Here is a 24,194-nt window from a genome sequence, read left to right on the forward strand (position 1 = left end):
CACATCATCCGCATAGAGACTGATTTTATGTTCTATGCTCTTACATTTTATGCCCTTAATTGTTGTAGCCTGTCTAAATGCTGCTGCTAGAGGTTCGATAAAAATTGCAAAAAGTGAAGGGGAGAGTGGGCATCCCTGCCTGGTGCCCCTCAGGAGACAGAAGCTGGAGGATGTCTGGTCATTTGTTCTGATACGAGCTGTTGGGGAATTGTATAATATTCTTATCCAGTTTATGAAAGAGTTTCCAAAACCAAATTTGTGTAAAGTTGCGAATAAAAATTTCCAGTTAACTCTGTCAAATGCTTTTTCTGCATCTAGAGATAATATTATGGTTTCGATGTTTTTATCGTATGAGTAGTCTATTAAATTAAGTAATCTACGAGTGTTTGTTGAGGAGTGCCGACCTTTTATGAAACCAGTTTGGTCAGGATGAATTAAGAGGGGGGTTATTTTCTCTAATCTCTTTGAGAGAGCTTTGCAGATTATTTTAAGGTCTACATTTAAAAGAGAAATTGGACGATAGTTTGAGGGAAATAAAGGGTCTTTGCCTGGTTTTAGCAGGAGACTAATGTTGGCAGAATTCATATTTGGTGGTAGTCTGCCCTTTTCCTCGATTTCCTGCAACATGCTGTGGAATACTGGTGCCAGAATTGTCCAGAATTCTTTGTAGAATTCTGCAGGGAAGCCGTCTGGACCTGGAGCCTTATTATTGGGCATGCTTATCAGGGCTTCCTGGAGTTCACTTGGCGTCAGTGGCGAATCCAGTTCCATTGCTTGACTGTCTAGTAATTTTGGAAGAGTTACGTTGTCAAGAAACAGATCAATTTCATTTTTAGATGGGTTTATTTGTGGTGAGTATAAAGTTTCATAGAAATCCCTAAAAATGTTGTTTATTCTTCCAGGGTCATATATTGTGTTCCCCGATAAATCTTTAGCAGCACATATAGTTGTTGGTTTAAAATGGAGCACTGTAACAAAAAATAATTTCCCCCAGGGATCAATAAAGTATTCTGATTCTGATTCTGATAGTTGTTTTTTCTTTATTTATTTTTAGCTGGTTAGCTAGAAATCGACCTGATTTGTTACTGTGTTCAAAATTCTGCAAGCGAAGTCTTTGTATAAGGAATTGTGTTTTTTTATTAATAGTTTCATTTAATTCTAGTTTTGTTTTGCGTATTTTGTTCAATGTTTCCTGATCTTGGTCGCATGCGTAGGCTTCTTCTAGTGATTTGATGGTTTTTTCTAATTCCTGAATATTTTTGTTTTCTTCTTTCTTTTTGTGTGATGAGAAAGAAATTATTTTACCTCTCATCACAGCTTTCCCTGCTTCCCATAGAACAGAAGCAGATATTCCAGGAGTGTCATTAAAGTCTAAATATGAAGTCCATTCCTTTTTAAAATATTTAATAAAGTCTTCATCTTTAAGCAATGATGTATTAAATCTCCAGTTTTTACTTGGCGTAGTATTATTCTTGTGCATTAGTGTTAAAGATCAGTGGCGTGTCTAGAAAATTTTTGTTGGGGGGGCCAGGTAGGGGCACAGATTTGGAGAAGGGTGGCAGATGTAATTGGCAGATAATGTTTAAAAAAAATTCAACCAACCGTTAACCATAATTCAATAATCCTATAAACCTAATAACCGAATGCGCTTTTAACTCTTATTAGAATGAGATTTTAACCACTACGGTGCAAAGTTTTTAGATACTGCGTTGATAAAGTACAAGAGATACAATCAGTCAGTGTTTATTCAGCAGTCAAGGACAGCAATATTTGCATAGTATTTTTACTGACATATACTGCACATATGTTTTGGGCAAAAACATTTTTGAATATTAAAATACGAACATTTGTAACAAACAATTGACAAATTAGCCATTCCAATGCAAAACTTTATCTGCCTATTAAAAAAAGAAGATAATCTTCTCACAAACTGGTGTTTGATTTTGAAACAGGAAAAAAGTGGGGAAACAAATGAAAAGACTAACATTTGAATAAAACCTGAAAGCAAGTAAATACTTTCTATGCTGCCTTATGGTAAACTTTGGTAATATTGATCAAGAACAACACTGGCTGATGATGAAATACAGTCAGCTGGCATGGTGACACTGCCAGTATTAACCTGCAGGGCTGGACTGGGACAGAAAATCGGGCATTTTGACTACAGACCGGCCCACCAGGTAGTAAAGCCATAAAGACTTTGAATGAAAACAAATGCTGTTGTGACAGTCCCATATGGAAAAGAAATAGTAAAAACTTATATGACTTAACTCATGAAAGTGGCCACTTTCTCATTACTTTCATATATTGTTTTAGTAAGTATCCAAAACATACAAGATTCATTATATAATCTTTCAAGGGATCTTATATCTGTTTTTACTCTTGTATGCTTTTCATACAAGTTTCACACAAGACATTTACAAACTTTATAAAATTTATATATATCTTTTCCATATGTACACCGTCTTGTTGGTATATGTATGATTTCTATACATTTATGTCAGATAAAAACTTTGGTTGTAAGATTTAGATAATTATTTAATAAAAGCTAGATATTTTAAATGAGAATAAGAAAGAAAAGTATTTCTTTGTGCCCCACCTTTCCCTGTTAATGCCCTACCTGCCCCCCTGGCAACACTTTGCTAGACCCGCCCCTGCACAGTTACCAGCTGTCAGCTACTTAGAAAAGGATCCTGGTGTTATTTTTCTCTCAGAAACAGTCCATAACTTCCCTTCAACTCATTCATGTCACCTAAAAGGTAAACCTGTTTCTCCATCACAGCTCTGATGATTCAGTAAGGACATCTCCTGGTTTCATCTTCATGTTTCCCTCTCACCAGATAACCAAACTGACATCATGACCAGCAGCTTTACAGCTGTGGCTCCAGCAAACATCAGCTGATATTAAAAATTAATATTAAATAAATTCTAACAACAGCTGATCAAGCTTAAACGTGCTGCTGTTGTTTAGCGCGACATCCGCTGGTTTTCTCTTTCTGGTGCAAAGTGGGCGATAAATAAACAAGAGAGAAAAGCCGATCAGCTGATCATTGATCAGTTTCATGATTGAAGTAGAAACAGGAGAGGGAGGGGAGAGAATGAGAGAAGAAGAGACAGCTGTGCAGCGTAAACACAGAATAACTCCAGCTTTGTGTCTTTTTCCATTCTAGCTGAAGTTCGGGACAAACTGTGTTCCTTCTTGGCTCAATACGAAACGTGTAATATTTTCTCTGATTGAGGGACCATTCCATTTTTTAAGGAGCCGTTGGCAACTCTACTAACTAAACGTATGAATAAAATAAAGTTCACTATCAGTAACATCATAGCACCCACCCAGCTGTATAAAAACTCCGTCAAGCTGGCTAGAACGCAGTATGAGTTATTGCAACTGACGGTAAAAAGTCAGCACAACGAAAATAAACTCCACCTAAACTTGGTTTATATCTGACCCAGATAGACTGCAGGTCATAACTTCTTACCTGAAGTTCAGTTCACCTGACACTAGGACCGGCGGCTGCCTCGGGTCTCTCCTCCTGCCTCCCCTTCCCTCATCCACCTGCTGGCCTCTGTGGAAGCCCCGCCATAGCCACCACCAAACACCTGAGTTATTTTTACACATCGACCTGGGGCCCGTTCTTCGTACGTCGCTTACTACATCCAAGATCAAATGACACATCCAAGATCAAATCATCGCGCTAACCGTGAGCTCGCTAATCCGGTTCCCCGAACACACCTGCTGTTGACGATTACTACAGCTGGACGCAGTAATGTGACATCACTGGGTGTCGTAAAAGGGGCTAAGCATCGATAGTAGAAACATTGATCGGCAACCCTCTGATTGGTCGGCGAAAATGTCGAAGGAGCGCGCTCGGCTCGGTATTTTTCGGCAGCAGAGCAAGAACTCCTGAGTGAGGGATTTCAGGAGTTTCAGAGTTTAATCAGAACGCAAGGGAACACTGCAAAGGCTGCAAAAGCAAGGAGAGAGGGCTGGCAGAAAGTTGCTGACAAATTAAACTCGTAAGTAATTTAATAATAATAATAATAATGGATTGGATTGATATAGCGCTTTTCAAGGCACCCAAAGCGCTTTACAATGCCACTATTCATTCACTCTCACATTCACACACTGGTGGAGGCAGCTACGGTTGTAGCCACAGCTGCCCTGGGGCAGACTGACAGAAGCGAGGCTGCCATATCGCGCCATCGGCCCCTCTGGCCAACACCAGTAGGCGGTAGGGTAGATTTATCATATCACACTATATTATCCAATATTATATTACATTATATTATATTGTTATATTATATCCCCTTTCACATTAGAGCCACAACAGGACCCACTAGAACATGGGAACAAGTAAAAGTGAAATATAAGAATATTCTACAGAATGGTAATATTTATCACTTATATTGCTTTTAGTCTCTTGGAAAGAGACCCTGGAATACTCTGTTTGTTTGTTTATAACAGCAACCAAGAAAAGGGCAGAGCAAAAAAAGACAGGTGGTGGTCCTGCACCCCCTCGTCAACAAGTTGGTTAAGTGAATAATACCCTCACGGGAATATCGATATCTCTCAATGAGCACACTGTCGCGCTGAGCTAAAGGATCCTGTCTATCCCGCAATATACGCTGAATTCTGAGGACTCTCCTTATCAATCTTGCACCTTCCGCAATGGGTTGCTCGCGTAAACGGACAGGACATGGCTGCGACAGGCTTCCCAAATCCACCTTCGCTTTTATAGCCGTGGTCTCTCATCTTGATTACACGAAGTAATTTACAATTACTACTCTGAAATATGAATTACATCTGTAATAATCACATACATGTAATAGAATGTTAATAGTACATTTCCCTTTTTTAGGCAATGACCTGTATGTATCTGTGTGAAATCAATAAAAGGATCAAGTGCTGCATTATCTTCAGTTACATTGATGTTATTTATTTATCGCTGTTGCTTTCGTATAAATGAAGCGGACATACCTGCGTGGCCGCGATCTAATCCTGTTTACATAAAGTAAACCTGCTCCCGAGCAGGTTTACGCTTACGGCTCTGTTGCTATGACAGCAAGTCCCGGATGAGCTTCGGGGAACCGAACGATCCAGGATCACGCGAAATCGTCAACAATCTAATCCAGCTAACCTACTTAGCGAGGTACGAAGAACGGGCCCCTGCATCTGGCCAATCCACCACCTCTCATTGTTCATGCCCTTACAAAAATAAATAAAAAATAAGTCACCGGGCATATGCCCGGTATGCCCGATGGCCAGTCCAGTTATGTTAACCTGCAACTCCATACAGCAATGTTACGACTTAGATTATATCTTATAACTCATAACTCTTATGTTAGCTGCCCTCAGTAGCATACTGTCTGATATATTCCATGGCTGCAATAATTCTTTAAGTGTTATTTTTTCCTTGGTATTCTAATTTCACCGAAGTTTACTAAACTCAACAAACTTAATATTACTTACCGGGACATTTATTCTGTCCTCATTTTCTTTCACCGAAAAATTGTTTCCTGCAGTGCCGTCTTTCGAGCTTGGCTCTCCTACCTTTGCTAACGTGATGCGCATAGCGCAGAAGCCGATGCTGCATTCACTTACACTCGGATATCTGAGCTTCACCGTGAAAACATAATCGGACATTTGATATTTGATTGAATTTTATTGTTTTGCCTTTGGGGTGGCACCTGGGGTGGCCGGTCTGGTTGGGGGGGTGGCCTGTGCCCCCCCAGGCCACCCCGCTGGACACGCCACTGTTAAAGATACAGGACCATGATCGCTGACAGCTATAGGATGAATCTCAGTGTCTGAAATGTCACTCAGCAGTGAGCTGCTGACCAAAAAATAATCCAGATGAGAGTAGGAGTGATGAAAATGTGAGAAAAAAGTATATTCCTTACTGTTGGGGTGAAGGGAGCGCCATGCATCACGAAGGCCAAAGTCGCTCATATACTGTTTGATTATATTTGTGGATTGCCAATTGCGCTGAGTTCCTGTTGTGTTGAGCCTATCCATTTCTTCATTTAGTCCAAGGTTGAGGTCGCTGCCAAGAATGAGTGTGCAATCGAGGTGTTCAGAGAGTGCACTAAAAAATTCCGTGGAAGAATGAGGGTTCATCAACATTTGGACCATATATACTTACAATACATAGTTTTTTGTTCAATATTGATAGTTTAGACGTTAGGAAACTCAGGTGTTTTAAGTTCGTTTAAACCTGTGACAGGTCTGTGAGTTTCTTGTAATAAAACAAAATTTGTAATTTTAAAGAACTCACTGAATTCGAGCATGCTACTGTAAAAGGATACCGCCACTGCAACAAGTCAGTTTGTGAAATTTCTTCCCACCTTGATGCTGTTTGAATAATTTTATTCTTTTCTTTTAGAATAAGATGCTCTGACTTTCATGGTGGCCATGAATGGTCTTCTATTCCATTCATCTACACAGAATTATTTACATGGAAGAAAGTTTTCCATTTACTAATAAATCTGAACCACATAAGTTTAATGCTGGACTTGCACTTTGCCATGGCAGAGGGCAGTAAAATAAGGAATGACTTTTATGAACCACATAGCAGGAAGGTGCAAGATGCTAACGTGCAGGGCATACATGGAACATGATAACCAAATGGCTGGCATAGTTCAGAGGCCGGGCCTGGAAGTCCCAAAGTCAATATGGGAGACACCGCCAAGGCTGGTCGAGAATGACCGGACTAAGATCCTGTGGGACTTCCAGATACAGACGGACAAACTGGTGATAGCGAACCAACCAGACATACTAGTGATGGACAAGCCACTATACCGAGTAATAGCAGCATCAGGAATAACGAATACCAGAAGCTGGTCCAGAGGTTAAACTACAGGAGAGAGTTTAACCTCTGAAGCACCAACACCCCCAGATACGGGGCAAAGGGAGGAGATCGCATTTAGGGTTAGGCGTGCATGCTTGAGGGGTTAATAATTACTTCTAATGCACTAGTGGTTTATAAAACAGAGTGAAAAGGAAACACTGTGTCCCTGTGGTTCATGTTTTGATTTACTGTTTGCATGTGACATACTGAATGTAAATACAGAGGTTACAGTCACACGCTGTACCTTGTCCTGAAAAGTGCAAACATTGAGCCAGACTCTGTCCTCGCTGAGCTTCACGGTCTCCTCCTGCTGTCCCTCACTCTCCTGCTCATCTGCTGATTCAAAGCTGTCAGAGGGAAACAAGACCCTAAAAAATATGATTAATGAAAAGCAGTTTCAGACTGAAGCTGACTTGAGCGGCAGGAGGCTGGTTAGGTGACAGACTGTCAGTAAAAAGATGTGTGTCAAAAGAAATCAGTTCAGTTACATACACTGCAAAAAACGATTTTCAAGAAAGTAAAGATTTTACACTCAGTTGCTCACTATTGCACAGCTTACCTGTTGGAAATCCTGCACAAAACACAGATTGTCTTTTGAAAGATATCAGGAAGTTCTGGTCCTTTTTTTGATGAAATCAGTGTTACATCCGTTCAAAATACAGTCATGGGTGTGGAACCTGATCTCAGTTGTTTTTGTGGCTTTAATGAAGCCTATATTATTAAAACCCTTTAAATGCCGTAATTTCACTGCTCATACAGACGCATTCAGAATAGTTATCACTGGTTCAAATTCATGGATTGAATAAAAGGGGCATCGGGTGGTGGTCGTTACTGAACTGTCTCCCTTTGAAAACATTAAAAAGACACTTTTGTGCAAATGACCATTTTAACTGAAACAAGCATTTTACAGTGTAAAAATTATATATGAAGTTATCAGGACAAGCACAGCAAAATCTCCAGTGTTAAATTAACACTGGAATATTTCTAACATTTTGAGTTATTTTCCAGTGTTAGAATATCAGCACTGCTCAGTGTTAGTCTTTGTTAATCTTCAAAACTGACTAGATTACTTTTAAACATATAACACTGTCAAAAGTCTTAATTTAACACTCAACAGTGTTGTATTTAACACTCAGAGGTGTGGACCCATATAGACACTCTCCAGTGTTAATTTAACACTGGAGATTTTGCTGAGTACAGCGTGTGACTGTAACCTCTGTATTTACATTCAGTATGTCACATGCAAAGAGTAAATCAAAACATGAACCACAGGGACACAGTGTTTCCTTTTCACTCTGTTTTATAAACCACTAGTGCATTAGAAGTAATTCAGTTAAGTAAGTGTTCAGTTGTGTCTTCCTGTGTTTTTGCAGTAAATGTTGTTTTCTGTTTCTGATGTGTGTACTTCCCCTGCTTCGTCGTATTTATGTTTTTTTTTCTGTGCTTCCACCTGTTTCCTCTTGCCTCTTAACCCAGGTTGCATTCCAAATGTGCTTCCAGTCTCATTTTCCAAACCTCTTTTCCTTGACTTTTGAGGTCAAAGGTGAGTAGGAGAATTGATAAGGCTTTGGAAACCTTCCACTGGTCTTCCGAGAAAAGGTTCCACACCCATGACCCAGGTAACATCTGAGAATAAAAATAACTACATCAATATCACATTGACTGAAGTGCTCTCGAATTTTAAGTGTTGATGCTTGATCATCGCGGTAAAGAAAGTTTCTGGAATCTCCATTTTAAGGTCGCTAGCCTTGATCTAGCAATCCTGTGCCTCACTCAGAGTCACACACATCCGTTATTACAAATGTTTACCAGGATCCTGTAAAGTATCTTTGCTCTTCGTAGAGCTGCACTCTTCTGGACACAGATCTCAGATGTCATTCCTGGGATCTTCTGGAGCCACCTGCCCAGTTTAGGGGTCACTGCCCCGAGTGCTCTGATTACTACATGGACCACTGTTGCCTTCACCATTCACATCTTCTTAACCTCCTCTCTCAGCCCTTGTTGTTTTTCCAGCTTCTGGTATTCGTTATTCCTGATGCTGCTATTACTCGGTATAGTGGCTTGTCCATCACTAGTATGTCTGATGGTTCGCTATCACCAGTTTGTCCGTCTGTATCTGGAAGTCCCACAGGATCTTAGTCCGGTCATTCTTGACCACCCTTGGCGGTGTCTCCCATATTGACTTTGGGACTTCCAGGCCCGGCTTCTGAACCAACGCACCGATGCCCGAGGGCATCAACCACTGGTATGGAGTGTGGTGAGATCGGTCCCACACCTGGGGGTAGCCTGACATAGACTTAGAGAAACAGGCTCACACAGACACAAACATGCATCCCTGCCCTCATGCACACATTTACAAATACTCAGCAGTGTGTGAAGCACTTTGCCATAAATAATTTCTGCATGAAACATGAAATCCAGACTAAATGCAGATGCAGAGCAGAAAGTAGACACAATGATGGACTTGTGAAGGTTTTTTCCCGGCAGCTTATTAATGAATGACCGATTGTTAATAATGTCTCTGTTTTTCTTTAAAGTAGACCAAATGTCCACCTATTGAAATGTCACTGAATACCTTTTATTCACACAGCCTCCACTGGTGAAGTAAATTTCCTGCTATGCTAAGTATCAAGTATTTGCATGTACTTGGATGCACACAGAATGTAGTTTGAACATGGTGATCATAACAGTCGTGGTATGTTCTCATCTGCAAATCAGATGTAAAAGTCTGGGAATGCTTTGCCTACTGAACATAACAGCCTCACTCTGAGTGTAAACAAGAGAAATGAATATTTTCATGTTTTCTGCTGTGAGGGAAGTGACAGAAATACAAATCCAGCTCTGACTCAGAGAGGGGATCATATCAACATCAGTGTGTCTACAGAAAACTCCAGAGTGAGGGTAGAAGTCTTTTCTTTCTCTTATTAGAGGACACATTTGTGCAAAGAGTCTAAAGTAAAGATGCTGTGGAGTCTGTTGTTCATCACTTTGATTGGTAAGTGGATCATTTGATGTTCCTGCCTGGCACAGTGATGTTTCAATGATCGTTATAAAGAATGAAAAAGATCAAATATAACAGTTCAGTTTTACTGTGAGTTGATCCAAACTGCTCGATAAAGCAAAAGTCGTTTCATTTAGTTTAAAGAGGATTTGACTTTAGTAAAGCCAGTTTTATTTCTGAGTGTTGAAGGATGGTTTACATTCTGTGCTTTCTGCTGTATTACCAAACAACAATATCAGAGCTGGCAGTAATTCACTCATTCTTACATCGTTCTCTGAAACTTCACAGGAAGATCAACTCAAAAGGATCCAGGTAAGAGTGCATTTCTAATCAGTTTCTTCAGGTTATATCAAAAGTATGATGGTGCTTCTGTTCTGAATATACTTATTTGTAAAGTATTTAATTTTATGCCTTTTTAATTATTTTTATATTTTATTTTTCAATTCATTTATTTATTTATTGCATCACAGTAGACGTCATATCTGTGGGAATGTTTCATGTGGGGATTTTCTGTTGGACTGAAGCAATTTTACAAACATCTGTATAAATATATGTTATAAATGTAAATTTATATTGAATTATGTTCTATGATATGTGATCAACGTGATTTAGAAATAAATGCTTTGATAAACGTGCAGTCTTTGATATGTTTTGAGAGTCAAATTATTCATTTCATAAATTCTGATGAATTTTTATTCACTAACTGCAAAACTATTCAACATTTATAATGTAGTGAGGCTGCTTGGAAATAACCTGTGTGTGCGTGTGTGTGTGTGTGTGTGTGTGTGTGTGTGTGTGTGTAATATGTTTGCCACAAAAGATTTAGTCAGATCATGAAGTCATAATTCAGATTCATTATTTAGGAGTGAAAAGGAGATTTTTCCTAAAAAACACTAGAAGACCTGGTCTGAAGTATTATTGCCACTGACATTGTTTCTTTTCTTTTTCTTACTTTACTTTACTTTCTGTCACATCATCAGGATGTAGTCCAGGATGGGAAACTATCAAACTGGATGACAAAGTGGCATTTCAGTCTTCAGTCTACACAGATCAGCATGGTGTTTATTACACTGCTGACAGAGCTTTGGACGGAAATAAAGAAACATGTTCTAACACTGTAGAATATCAGCCCATCAGCTGGTGGACAGTTGACTTATTGGGTCTATATGAAATTTCCTGCATCAGTATTTACAACAGATTTCAAGACAATGTTGATCTAGAAGGCGCTCACATCCTCATCGGGAACTCATCTGAGAGAAATGCTGCTGACACCACTGAGTAATACCTTCATCTTACTTTGAATCATTCTGTTCTCAGTCAGGCTCCAGCATGTCCAATGTTTTTAGATAATTTTATGAACATTTAAGTGCATTTAAATCCAGTAATACAGTAACACAGAGAACCCTGTATCAGTTCTATCAGATGAAATAGGAGGTCTAATATGATGTGATGTGGTTTGGAGTAATAATCAAGTATATGTGAAGAATATAAAAATCTTTATTTATTCTCATTTTCCTTTGTTGTTTATTTGTAGGTGTTTTCCTTCTTTCTAAAATGTTCTCAGACAGCAGCTCACATTTATTATCCAGCTGTTCGACTGTCTCCACTGTTTACAGCATGATTTAATCAAACAGAGCCAGAAACTCTTTCTGTACATCTGTCCAACCTTTTGTCTTTGTTTACAGGTGTGCAACAATAAGCACAACTACTAGAGAAGAAAATAAAACATTTAACTGTGAAAATGGACCAAAGTGGGGGCGTTATGTAACTGTGTACAAAAACACATCTGGGCTTGTGATTCTGTGTGAGGTGACGATGAAAGGCACAAAAAAAGGTACAATAAAACATTCTTACCCACTAAGTTAACTGGTCAGTCAGTAGAGTCAATATAAATGTGTAAATTGATTGATTGATTGGTAATACTTTATTCATCCCGAGGGAAATTGGGTTAAGGCTGCCGACCTTTGCCAGCGCCATCTTACCCTCCCGACCATACACACATTACACAGCATCACATGGGGAAGTCAGGTCAGAGAGATATAACAATGGAAAATGCACAACATGAGGAAAGATGAGGAGAAAAAAGAACTCCCCCCAGGCTGAGCTCCAACAGCGAGATCAGTTTGAGAACAGAAAAAAACACCTCAGCACATGAAAGATCACATCTCACAACATAGAAGACATAAGCTTCAAAGGCATTTGGAGGGGGTGGGGGGTGAGTGCAGGTCTGTGTCAGTGTACATGCATGTGTGTGTGTGTGTGTGTGTGTGTGTGTGTGTGTGTGTGTGTGTGTGTGTGTTTTCTGTGTTCAGCCGAGAGAAAGTGTCCCTTCACCCGGTTAAGCAAAAGTCAACAATCTTCGATCAACGCGGATGGCCTTAAAGGAGGGACAAAGAGTTTTGACAACAATCCTGTTATCATGGAAGAATTTTTGTTGTTCCAGTCAGCTTCAACCTTGGCAGGCCTTCAGCTGGCACCAATCCTCTCAATTCCTGTTGTTCTTCTCCAAGATGTTATCCATTTTGCGTTCAAAACACAATCTGAGTACTCACAGCCTTGCCCATTGTCTATCATGTCGGGCAGCCTTATGGGATTTTGAACAGCTGTAGCCGCTTCTTTTACTTCGATAAGCCAGGTCCAATCAGCCAGAACTCTGTTATTGTGGTTCCGAATTGGTAGATGTCATTCAATGTCCTCCATCGAGAGTGTCGCCAGACACACGACGCAACCGACCATCGAGTATCCTGCAGCAAACGTCTCCGCAGGACAATCGGGCTCTCCCAAGCCCAGCAGGGTATCAATTCCATTACGGGACCAGTTGATCAAACGCATAATTCTTTAGGTTTTAGAGAACAAGACTGAGAAACTCTTTGAGGGCAATCGTGGCTCAAGAGTTGGGAGTTCGCCTTGTAATCGGAAGATTGCCGGTTCGAGCCCCGGCTTGGACAGTCTCGGTCGTCGTGTCCTTGGGCAAGACACTTCACCCGTTGCCTACTGGTGGTGGTCAGAGGGCCCGGTGGCGCCAGTGTCCGGCAGCCTCGCCTCTGTCAGTGCGCCCCAGGGTGGCTGTGGCTAGAATGTAGCTTGCCATCACCAGTGTGTGAATCTGTGTGTGAATGGGTGAATGACTGGATATGTAAAGCGCTTTGGGGTCCTTAGGGACTAGTAAAGCGCTATATAAATACAGACCATTTAAAGAATAAGCGAGAATAAGTAAGAAGAATTATGTGCTTAGATTAACGCAGCATGTTAGACACTCAGAAACACTGTTTGGTTTGATGCTTCTAAGTTTCATGTTTTTGATGTTTTTCCTTTTAGAGCCCTTTAAACTGATTAAAGAGAACAAGACATGGGCAGACGCCCTGTACCACTGCAGAGAGGAACACATGGATCTGGTTTCCATCCTTGATAACAAGACCCAGGTCTGGGTTGAGTTGGAGGCTCAGAAGGCTGACACTCCCTTTGTCTGGCTGGGTCTTCACTACAGCTGCACCCTGCACCTCTGGTTCTGGGCTGATGATCATTGTGTAGGTTTTAATCAGTGGGCTCCAGATGACACAAGAACAGCAGACTGTAGCATAAGTGGTGCCATGAATACAAGTGGGAACCATTTGTGGTACAAGAAGTCTATTTATGATAAATATAATTTCATCTGTGCAGTGTAAGAAGATCCATGGGTTGGTTTTGTTTATTCAGTTAGACAGGTGTCAGTAGTGGCTTGTTGGGTTGTAGCAAACTTTCCTCTAATAAATCAAAGGTGATGGGTTCAGGCTCAGTGTAGCAGGAAGATAAACAGTGGTGAAATTAAGAAAAAATAATCATTCTGTGGTATAATAACGCAATTTTATATTTTTTTTGTAATCTAATTAAATGCAGTTTATAAATAGAAATTAATCTTAATTTGCTTTTGTTCTCTTGAAGGTAATTTTTTGGGAGTTATTGATTTGCTCATGTATGTCTCATGAAAATTTGCTGTGAAAAAAATAAAAAAAATAAAAAAAAATATATAATTTGTATAATTTTTATCTGAATTGCATGTAACCTCCTAAGACCCAAACTCTTTCATGACATCCTTTTTTAATTTCTCTTTGCTCTTTGGGTTTATTGGGACCTGATGAATGTAAAAACAAAGAATTACCTGATTTTTTTTTTTTACCTGATTTTTGTTTCTGATAAAATGAGAGCCACATATGAGGACATTAGTTTTAACTTTCGATAGAAAAGTGGCAGTATAATGTCCTCGTAAGTGGATATCAGGGCCTTGTAGAGCAATATTAAGTATTTTGGTCTAGACAACCCAAAATATGATGCCAGGTCCTAGGAGGTTAATGAACATGTTATCATTTTGAATTTGAAGGAGAGGTCAGAGGTCAAATATGATACTTCAAATTTTTCTACGGTACTTTCTGCACAGAAGCAAGTGTCTCTTATCTGTGCGCAGTCATCTGTTTAGCTGGGAGGACACTCTGGATGTGCACATTTGTGTTTTGTGTCAAGAAAAGCTGATATGTGTTCATACACTATATTCACTCATCCAGATCATTGAATTCTGGTGTTTTAAACACCTCCATTATCAGTGAAAGGAACTCTTCATGCTTCAGCATATTTTTTGGGACAATTTCATACTCCCATCTTTCTGGGAACAGTTTGGGAATGGTCCCTTCCTGTTCCAATATGACTCCATATTAGATTAGATGAATTAGATTAGATGAATTAGAACATGAATGAGAGCAGAGCCTATGAGCCAGGCATCCTGATGTGGCGTCCTTGTCCAACATCAGTGTCTGACCTCACAAATGTGAAAGAATGAACAAAAATTCCCATTAACACACCTTGTGGAAAGCCTTCCACAAGAGTTGAAGCTGTCATAGCTGAAGGGTGGGCCAACATCATATTCAACAGTATAGTGTGTCTGGAATACAAGTGATCATGGGCCGTCTACAATCGTCATGCTTTCTTGATGTTTAAGAATGTTTAATTTCTGAAAATGTTCAAATAAACAGCTAAAACCATAAGACCAAAATCCTCTTAAAGCAGTCCTCTAAATTCTTGCCAGATAACACAACAAACTATATATGAACAATGAATTTACAAACCAGGTGCCTGAGATGTCCAAAGAAAAAGAAGTTCAATTTCAAAACTGTACCTCAGTTCTTTTAAACAGTGAGTGAGTCTGCGGTCATTAGATGCACTTGCAGTTTCATGGGGAAAGGCACAGGAAGGATGGAGATGCCTGTTTGAGGCCACAGACTGAGTGAGTGTCTCTCTATTGTTAGAACACCAGCTGTGAGAGTCCCTTACTTGCTGTAAGTTACTAGATAAGTCAGCAAGTTCGAGATTTTACAACAGTCATAAGCTGCCATAAAAACGTATGCTAGCTATTTTAGATAAATGTCTACCATGAATTACTATGTGCAGGACAAACAACAATGTTGCAAAATGTAGTGCAACACTTTTGTTGCTCTACACTAGTGTAACAAAAATGTTGCACGAGACTTGTGGACTTTAATGTTTTAGCCTTGTGTTTGTTGTTTATGAACAAATGTTGATGTTCATTTATTCAGGTTGTAGTTAAATAGTTTTAGAACTTGGCAGAAAATAAATTATTTCTATGCCCTAATGTGCAAGACCTTTGATTTTGGTGTACTTTCTTTTCATCATGATTCTGCATGGAAGTTCAAGTTCAAGATCAAATAATAGATAATATTGCTTTGATATTTATGGTTCTGAGCATAAATTGCATTATGTATAAAAAATATCATAGACGTGGAGACATGTACTTCTCTGGCAGTGACTGACTGAGCAGCATCCTCTAACAGCTTTGTGCTGTGTGGTAAAGTTGTTCCTCTCTGCAGTGGTTTTGTGACAGTGCTGCTCTGGATACTGAAGATTCTCTGGAGAAGCAGAAAGTCTACAAGTTCAGAGGTGACCTGGCTGTGAGACAAGGAAACTATCAGGTACTGTCACTCATTCAATTTAGTCTGTGCTCTCTTACATCAAACACTTCCTCAAATAGTATCCGGCTTAAGCTCAGCTAGTATTTTCATTCTTGACAAACCTATACAGCTGATGCAAACTAAAAATGATGCAAAAAAGTCTTCATTCATGACCAGCGGTTTACAGCAGCTGCCTGCAGTGGATCGCTGACAACAACCTGACCATTAGACAAGATGTAGTGGAGGGGATGGCCCGATGCTGCACCAGACTGGGACAGAGAGACAGAGCGCTGGAGTTGGCCCAGTTACTGGTAATTCTTTACCTGACTGGGTTTTCCATGAGGAACAGTCAGAGTGAATACTGTCAGCTATCATGTGACCATCCCATCATGTGACTTTTTATCAGCTTTTTAAAATTATCTGCATCCAATATACTTATGACACCTAACAGCAAATGACACGACACGAAAGACACACACAACAGCCAGTCAAAACTAATTATTCAAAATCTCCTGATAAATAGAATTATGTTACAGAAATATTATGAATATGTTTGTTTGTTTTTGCCATATTTAAACCTTACAGGATCTTTTTCATCTGAGATCTGTGTGAATCAACATGATGAGCAGGAGGATAGAAACACTGAGGAGGCATCAGAGCTCAGTGAGGACAGAGTCTGGCTCAAAGCTTGGATTTGAGGAGGAGTCCACTGGCTGTGTAGACTGCAGGAGCACTTTTACACACACGACATGACTCAACAATGGACAAAGGAGAGACTGAGACAATAAATTAAAAAGAATTAGACAGTTTGACATTTTGGCAAGTGTTTTATGGCTACATCCCACAAACTCATGTCTACTGCTCAGTCCATAAATGTATTTTCCTTAAAAATGTGGCACCATTTAATGTGGCACCATTAGGCACCATGTGACACCACATTCACTATGTTTTCACCCCAGATTTGCTTAAACCGTTATAGGGCGAGGAAGCTTATATGGTAAATTGATCTGCAACATTAACAGAATCTCACTGAGGTGAGATGCACTGCTTCTTGCACACACACTGTGACAAAGATTAAATTCCAGGCTGTTTGGGGTTAAACTTCTTCATTTTCACACACCAACATTAATTCTCTCTTTCATCTCCCAGAGAAGATGAGGGAGGATTACTAGGAAAGAGAGAGCCGGGCCACTGTGTGTTTGCACAGCTTCAGACAGCGCTGGTGGAACAAGATCTTACTGACAGGCCTGTTAGAGACTGATTGGCAGCAGCATAAAACACATTCTCACGCTCCAGTGTAGACTGTTTACAAATGTGCACACAGACAGGAGGGAAGTGAAGAACGAGCTGAAGATGGCTGTAATAAACAGCACAGTGAATGTGGTCGTCATTAAGCCTTCGAACTGAACTCTCATTCATGTGGGGAAGGCTAAATATTTATCAAAAGTTTTATTAAAGATCAGCTTTAAGAGCTTAAGCCACTTAAAACGCTGTGACCACTGCCACGGTGTAGAACGAACAACTGTAATGAGGGCTACAAAGGTTTGTAATTCATTTCCTGCTCCTGCAGGATCAGTGATTGTCTGTTTCTAATCAAACAGCTGAGATCATGATTAGAGTTTTCTGTTCTCAGTGACAGCAGTGACGTCGTAATGCAGCAGCGCATCTGCAGGAGGACAGAATTCTGATCTGAGGTCTGCATCCAACTTTGAAAGTTATGTTATGAAAGTGAAATGCATGCTGTGTTTTGCTGCTTTTCCCTTTAACCTGTGCCAGCTATACATAATGCACTTGATGTTGACTTAAGTAAAAAGTAAAAACACACGTCTATTTTCCACACTGCATTTTGTTTGTGAATAGTGAACGTTCTAATCTGTATTCATAGCTGTACACTTTAATAATTAATACAGTTACTTGTTGTTCATGTAAATACAGAAATTCTCCATTGCCTCAAAATGTTTAAACAAATCTCTAAATCTCAAGAACTGTGACTTGAAAACTGTATGAAGTCAGGTTAAAAATTAAGGCTTTATTTTATTACAGTTTTTTACAGACGCTAGGACACATTTCCCAATACTTAGGTCACTTTTGCAAAACACTTCACACAATCCTCCTAACTGACCGTCAGCTTGGCAAAGCAGTTCATTTCACATTCAAAATGCACTACAACTACCAAAACACTTTATTCAGGTCTCAAATAAACTCATTCTTCCAGAACACTAGCAAAGGTTGACAGCCGACAAACACACTTTGTCACCCACAAAACAATGACCTAAAAAACACTAACAACATGTAGCATTACACAGTGTTTTCTTGTGTAAAACAAGGACACATCTCTGTTTATAATTTCAATATATGTTACTGGAATGAATCAGACATCATGCAGAATTCGTTAATATTTGTTTATGTATTTTTATTTTTTTGCACTAAGTAATCCCAAAATACAAGAATTTGTATACACACCATCCACTGATACACATACAATAGTAATGCTAATCTACTCGGTCTCCTCCATTTGGCCACAGGTTCTCATCCACATCACATCTTATGTCATCTAGGGCAATACACCTAGGAAAGAATCTTCTGGCATGCCAGAATTGAAGGAGTTGAAAAATTGAAGGAGTAACACCTGTGTAGATGTTCATCTACAATGAGAATCAGCTGTGGCTGGTTAAACTGCATTTTTAGATTTAAAATATGTTTCAATAAAATATTGCTGTTGCATTTTGCTGTCTTTTTAAGTTTTGCATTGTGTTATTGTTTTGGCCATAAGTTTAACAGTTTTGAAAACAGTATGTAAGCACATGCAAAATGTCCTGTACGTACAAAGATTTTTGGCAGTTGTTGTGTCTGAGTGAGAAGATAATTCATGAAATTTGAGAGATGTAGTCATTGAATGCATTTTGTGCCAAAACAATGATAACTGGTCCTCAGTTTAGCCCACATTGACTTCTGTTGTGCTCATTGTGTGAGGAGTTTTGCAAACGTGACCTAAGTATTGAGAAATGTGTCCTAGCGTCTGTAAAAAACTGTAACATGGAAATGAATCTGTACAGTTCTCTAATTGCTCTTTAAGCTCTTCTTCTCTCTTCAGATATTTTTATTGTGAAGCACCAAGCACAAGTAACAATTACAAATTGCCCCATAGGCTGACATTGCTTCCTTTTTATATTTTTTATCATCAAGAAAGGGGAAAACAAACAAACAAACAAACAAAACCACAAGAACAAAACAAAACACACAACCAAGACACTGAACTAAAAAACTGAACTAAAACAGTATTTAGAGAGTGCTTCCTCCAAGGGCTATGACAAAACTTAATAACTCTATTACAGTTTTTTCTGAATGCTTAAACCCTAACTGTGATTCCTGTAGCACAATCTCTAAAACTATTCAGACTTATAGCAAAACCACTCACTGAGTTTGCAAAACTAAAAGCACAAAAACTGCTTTGCACTCAGTTTGCAATTTTGTAACACACACTTTGCAAAACTGTAGGCACAATTCACTGCACAACACTCAATTTCCAAATTTCCAACACACTCCTAGCAAAAGTATACACATGTATGGCTATCATTAACACTAACTTGCCAACTGTCTGGCACACTTTCACATGTGAAAACTTTTTTAGATAATTAGTTCACTTTGCAATCAGCCTAAGCACTATAATACAGGTAAGCTGTGTGTGCGGAGTACAATGGAGGGAGCAGAAAGAGTGAGAAGTAGAAGATAAGATAAGATAAGATAAGATAAGATAAGATAAGATAAGATAAGATAGAACTTTATTAATCCCTCGGGTGGGTTCCTCTGGGAAATTCGATTTCCAAAAAAGCACAGCACCGACAGAAGTTACAGAGTTATACACACACACATATATATAAATACAGAGACAATATAAATAAAATATACAAAGGGGATAAATAGAATAAATAGGAATAAAAATAAAAATACAAGTGAATTGCACATTTCAAGTATTGAGTCTATTGCACCGTTGACTATTTACAAAAGTATTGCACAAGGTATTGTACAGTGAGGTGCAGAGGCACTACAGCTTAGTTGTTCCCCCCTCCTTTGTCCTCCTGTTTCCCCTCCCTCTCCCCTCCAGAGAGGAGTTAAACAGTCTGATGGCGTGTGGGACAAAGGAGTTTTTAAGTCTGTTAGTTCTTGTCTTTGGGAGAAGCAACCTGTCACTGAACAGACTCTTCTGGTTGTTTATGGCCGTGTGCAGAGGATGCCTAGCATTGTCCATAATGTCCATCAGTTTCTTTAATGTCCTTTTCTCTGCCACTGTCACCAGAGTGGTGACAGAGGCCGAGGAAGAGGACGTGGAGGTGAAGAAGTAGGATGAAGAGGACGACAAGGACAAGGAGGAGCAAGAGGAAGACGAGGAGGGGGGAGAGGAAGATGAGGAGGGGGGAGAGGAAGGGTAGGAAGAGTAAGAAATAGAATTGCTGATGACATCAGAGCTACAATAGTGGACCATGTAATCAACCGTGGAATGACCCTGAGGGTAGCTGGCCAACGGGTCCAGCCTAACTCGAGCCGCTACACTGTAGCAAGTACCATAGGGACATCTTGAAATGAGAATCGGTTAGTACAGTCACTTCGCACAAAGATTTGTAGCACTGCCATATGCCAATGAGAAACACACCAATACCATTGATGTAAAAATACTGAAATTGTTACTTTACAGAATTGCTAGATGACCAGATGCTGGGGGCAGAGGAAGCATGTTCACTGCAGACCAAGTAACCCATATAGTCATTATGGCGATTGAAAATAATCCTATACTTGGAAATAAACACTTGTGTTTGTTTTGATGTGTTTGAATAAACACCAGTACTTGAAGTTTGGATCCCTCTATGCTTATGGATCTATGACAGAAGTATGAGCTCAAACTGACATAGCCTACCTTGTGCACAGAGAAAGCAAAAGCCAGATGTGTTTTGTATTCATACCATCAGTGTGCAGTTGGCGCATTGTGTGCTTAGTAGATGATGGCTTGTGTGTACTGTTTGATACGGAAACACCATTTTTACGAAGGTGTGAAGAGTTAATCTAGCTGTGTTCGCTTTTGCAAGAGAACTACAATGTTTTGATTATTGGGTGACAGGTTTTCTTATTTGTGTGAAGAGTTTTGCAAAATTAGCCAATAGTTACAAAAAATGTGCTTAAGCAATCAGAAAAAACTGTAATAAAATAAATACAATTTAGGCGCCAAATGCTGGTAGAAAACATTATTACCCACCATCTTACAGTTTTTGCCCGTTGCCTGAACACATTTTGCAAAACTTTGCTCATTGTGCCAAAACCTTAAACACAAGTAAACATGACACAACACTGGGAAATATACCATTCACATCTGCACCAAATTGAAACTCTACTCTCAAAACCTAAACTCTGCTATCAAAACCTAACATTCCTCTGTCAAAATGTAACTCTGTTGACAAAATGACACATACTTGCATCATATGCAAACACTTACAGAGCAGGAGGAACACACTAGTCTACTTTATATAAAGCACTGCAGTCTTTGATTTCCATTGTTCATTCAGAAGGCATATTTTCAGGAGACACATTTGCAAACAACCAAAAAAGCAAATAGACCTACTCAATAGTGTACATTGCAGTACCATGAATTCAGATAAAGCAAAAAAAACCAAAACAAAAAAACCCCCATAATACAGTAATAGAAAAAACACTATACTGTAAACAAAAAATCATGACAATTGTGCATACGTGGGCTCATGGATCCCGCCGTCTGTTGGGGTCTGGCCACAGGACCTCATCAACATCGCAAGCAATGTCTTCTCCCGCTAGGCACCGGGGAAAATATCCTCTTCCATGTCAAAACCATCCATGGATTGCTGTCACCTGAATGTCGCCGCAGGCCTGTTCCATTGCCTGCAGAAGAGGCATGCGGGCATGTAGTTAGCGGTCATATACACGCCATCTCCAAGCCGAAAAAAATTCCTCTATAGGGTTTAAAAATGGTGAGTAAGGGGGCAAGCATACCACTTCAAGTTGACTTTGGTTGGAGAACCAGGCCTGGACCAGAGCAGCCCGATGGAAACTGACATTATCCCATATCACCACAAACCTGGGCTGATCTGGTCTGTTCTGTACAACTATATCATGGAGAGCATCTAGAAATGTGAGTATGTGTTGGCTATTGTATGGACCTAGTATTGCATGATGGTGCAGAAGCCCTCGAAGGCATATGGCGGCACATAATGTGATGTTTCCCCCGCGCTGCCCTGGGACGTGCACAATTGCCCTTTGGCCAATTACATTACGACCCCGTCGTCTTGTTTTGCTCAGGTCGAATCCAGCTTCATCAATGAAAATGTATTCATGAGGCTGTGCAGCTCCATCCATGGCCAAGATTCTCTGAAAAAAAGGGGAACATATCACTGTACTACAGTGCTACACATACAGCACCCTCACCCCATCACACAGGTACCTGTGTAGCTCTCAGAATGGATCCATGTGGTACTGATATGGTACATATTCAGCTGCTACTGGACTTCACCAATACTCTATTGTAAATGTAAGGGACAGTTACACGTACCCGTACATATTCAGCTCGAAGTCCTTTGACCCTGTCATCGGTTTGCTTATTTTTCTTACAGTACTTCACTGTATATACTGTATCATCCACTGTACAACACTGTACTTCAATATAAGTAATCATGGTATGTTTCATAGAAACTACCACTTTGGCTGCAAAAGGAGCATTAGCACCCTGCAATACCCTGTACACTTGATATGGTAACTGTAGAACAGTACTATGAAAACCATCTGAGTAGAGTAGAAGGCAGTGAGATGAAGACAGACCTGTTTTCTAGTCGGAATTTTCTTATTACAGATGCCACTGTGAAGCGGCTTAGATGTGGGTGGACTCTCTGCCCAGCTTCCCTCATAGTCAGGCCATGGTTGATGACATGGTCCACCAAAGTTGCTCTTATATCATCAGAAATATGGGTCCGTGCATGGCCTCTTTGACCTCCTCCTCCTCTTCCTCTTGCTCTCCCTCCATCCATGCTTGCAAAGTTCTTGAATTGGCTAAACTGAGGGCTTTTTGTGGCTGGCTAATTGGTGTTCAGTTTTGCAAGTAAGTGCCTTCAGGTGTATATTTGAGTGGTTGCAATTACCCGATGTGTTTTGTATTTTGGATACATGTGTTTTCCAAATGGCACCCTGAAATTTCATTTTTGAACGAAGTGTCTTATGTATGAAATAGAGTGTAGTATGCAGGACCATGTGTGTTGCATAAAGGAGTAAGTGTGTTGCATAATTGCAACCAGAGTGCAAAGCAGCACTTTTGTTTAAGGTATGGGTACATGTGTTTGGGGTATGGTAACAAAAGCTTCAAGTTGTGTTACTTTAGTCTAAGCATGGGTTTATAGTGTTCAAGCAACGAGCAAAAACTGTAAATCAGAGGCAGTGTCACCATGAACATACTGTGCTGAAGAAGAGATGCAGCACAATCTGTTGTTCAACTGACAACAGATTTTTGTCAAAAGGAAAACAATCTGTGCAGAGAATTATGTGTTTGAATGTTTATGTGTGTTGCCTCATGATAGCATCACACAGTTGCTGTTGATTTGTCAGCTGCTCATCCAAAAGTCCTTTTCTATCACATCCCAAAGGTGCTCTACTGGACTGAGATCTGGTGACTTCCACACAGTCCTCATTCATTAAAACTTTACAAAACCGAACAGTTCAGCGCAGCTAGCCAAACAACAAAGAACCACTTACTGCTTAGGAAATAAAGAATGAAACTGGACAGTTTTAACATAAACATGGTTGTTACAGCCAGTGGCAGCACAAAATTGATCCCCTTAGACGGAATTTTAGTTTTTGTGTCCTTATTGTCCCCTGAGTTATTGGTTCTGTTACTAGTTACTACTACGTAACGCTACGTAAATCCAGCTCACAGACAGTGTTACATATAAAAGCATGTCTCAGTGGTGTAAATTAGCCTTCATGTTTAGTGTTTCATTTCCTCTTTAAACAACAACAAAAATCAAATGAAGTTTAAATTTCAGTATCTTTGTTTGCATTTGTGAAACAATGTGTTGAACACTAAAGTATAAAGTTTTTACTCTGAACAGACTTTTTTTTTTTTTTTTTTTTTACAATTTATTTATAATTCATGCAAAAAGCAACTCAGCATTAATATTGTGCAACAGATGGTAGGTGAATGTGCAAATCTGTTGTGACGTTAATTATGTGTGTCGTTGTGACTACTAATGTTCTTACAGTTTTTGCCCGTTGCTTGAACACTATAAACCCATGCTTAGACTAAAGTAACACAACGTGAAGCTGTTGTTACCATACCTCAAACACATGTACCCCTACCTTAAACAAAAGCGCTGCTTTGCACCCCAGTACCAATTATGCAACACA

General features: G+C 39.7%; 1 protein-coding gene and 1 long non-coding RNA gene across 3 annotated transcripts in view; one reads left to right on the forward strand and one right to left on the reverse strand.

The window, feature by feature from the left end:
• LOC309717614 (fucolectin-5-like) overlaps positions 1–13,892 on the forward strand; it is a 50,137-nt gene extending 36,245 nt beyond the window's left edge. The window contains exons 1-5 of one of the 2 annotated variants that reach the window (XM_082552299.1): positions 9,572–9,840; positions 10,135–10,158; positions 10,827–11,124; positions 11,532–11,680; positions 13,165–13,892. In XM_082552299.1, coding sequence (XP_082408425.1) covers positions 9,807–9,840; positions 10,135–10,158; positions 10,827–11,124; positions 11,532–11,680; positions 13,165–13,511 — 852 coding nt within the window. In that variant the 5' untranslated portion in view covers positions 9,572–9,806 and the 3' untranslated portion in view covers positions 13,512–13,892. Of the gene's footprint in view, positions 1–9,571; positions 9,841–10,134; positions 10,159–10,826; positions 11,125–11,531; positions 11,681–13,164 lie in introns of those variants that run through there. The other variant, XM_082552300.1, reaches the window with a different exon arrangement.
• A 7,577-nt stretch (positions 13,893–21,469) lies between these two features.
• On the reverse strand, positions 21,470–22,389 carry LOC309716823. Its single transcript, XR_014279523.1, has 3 exons — positions 22,354–22,389; positions 21,798–22,172; positions 21,470–21,686 (listed from the first exon to the last, which is right to left on the reverse strand). It is a non-coding gene; the product is annotated as an uncharacterized lncRNA (long non-coding RNA).
• Between the last annotated feature and the right edge of the window lie 1,805 nt (positions 22,390–24,194).

This window comes from Aulonocara stuartgranti (genome assembly GCF_965226115.1).
Source record: "Aulonocara stuartgranti genome assembly, chromosome: 11".
Classification (NCBI taxonomy): domain Eukaryota; kingdom Metazoa; phylum Chordata; class Actinopteri; order Cichliformes; family Cichlidae; genus Aulonocara; species Aulonocara stuartgranti.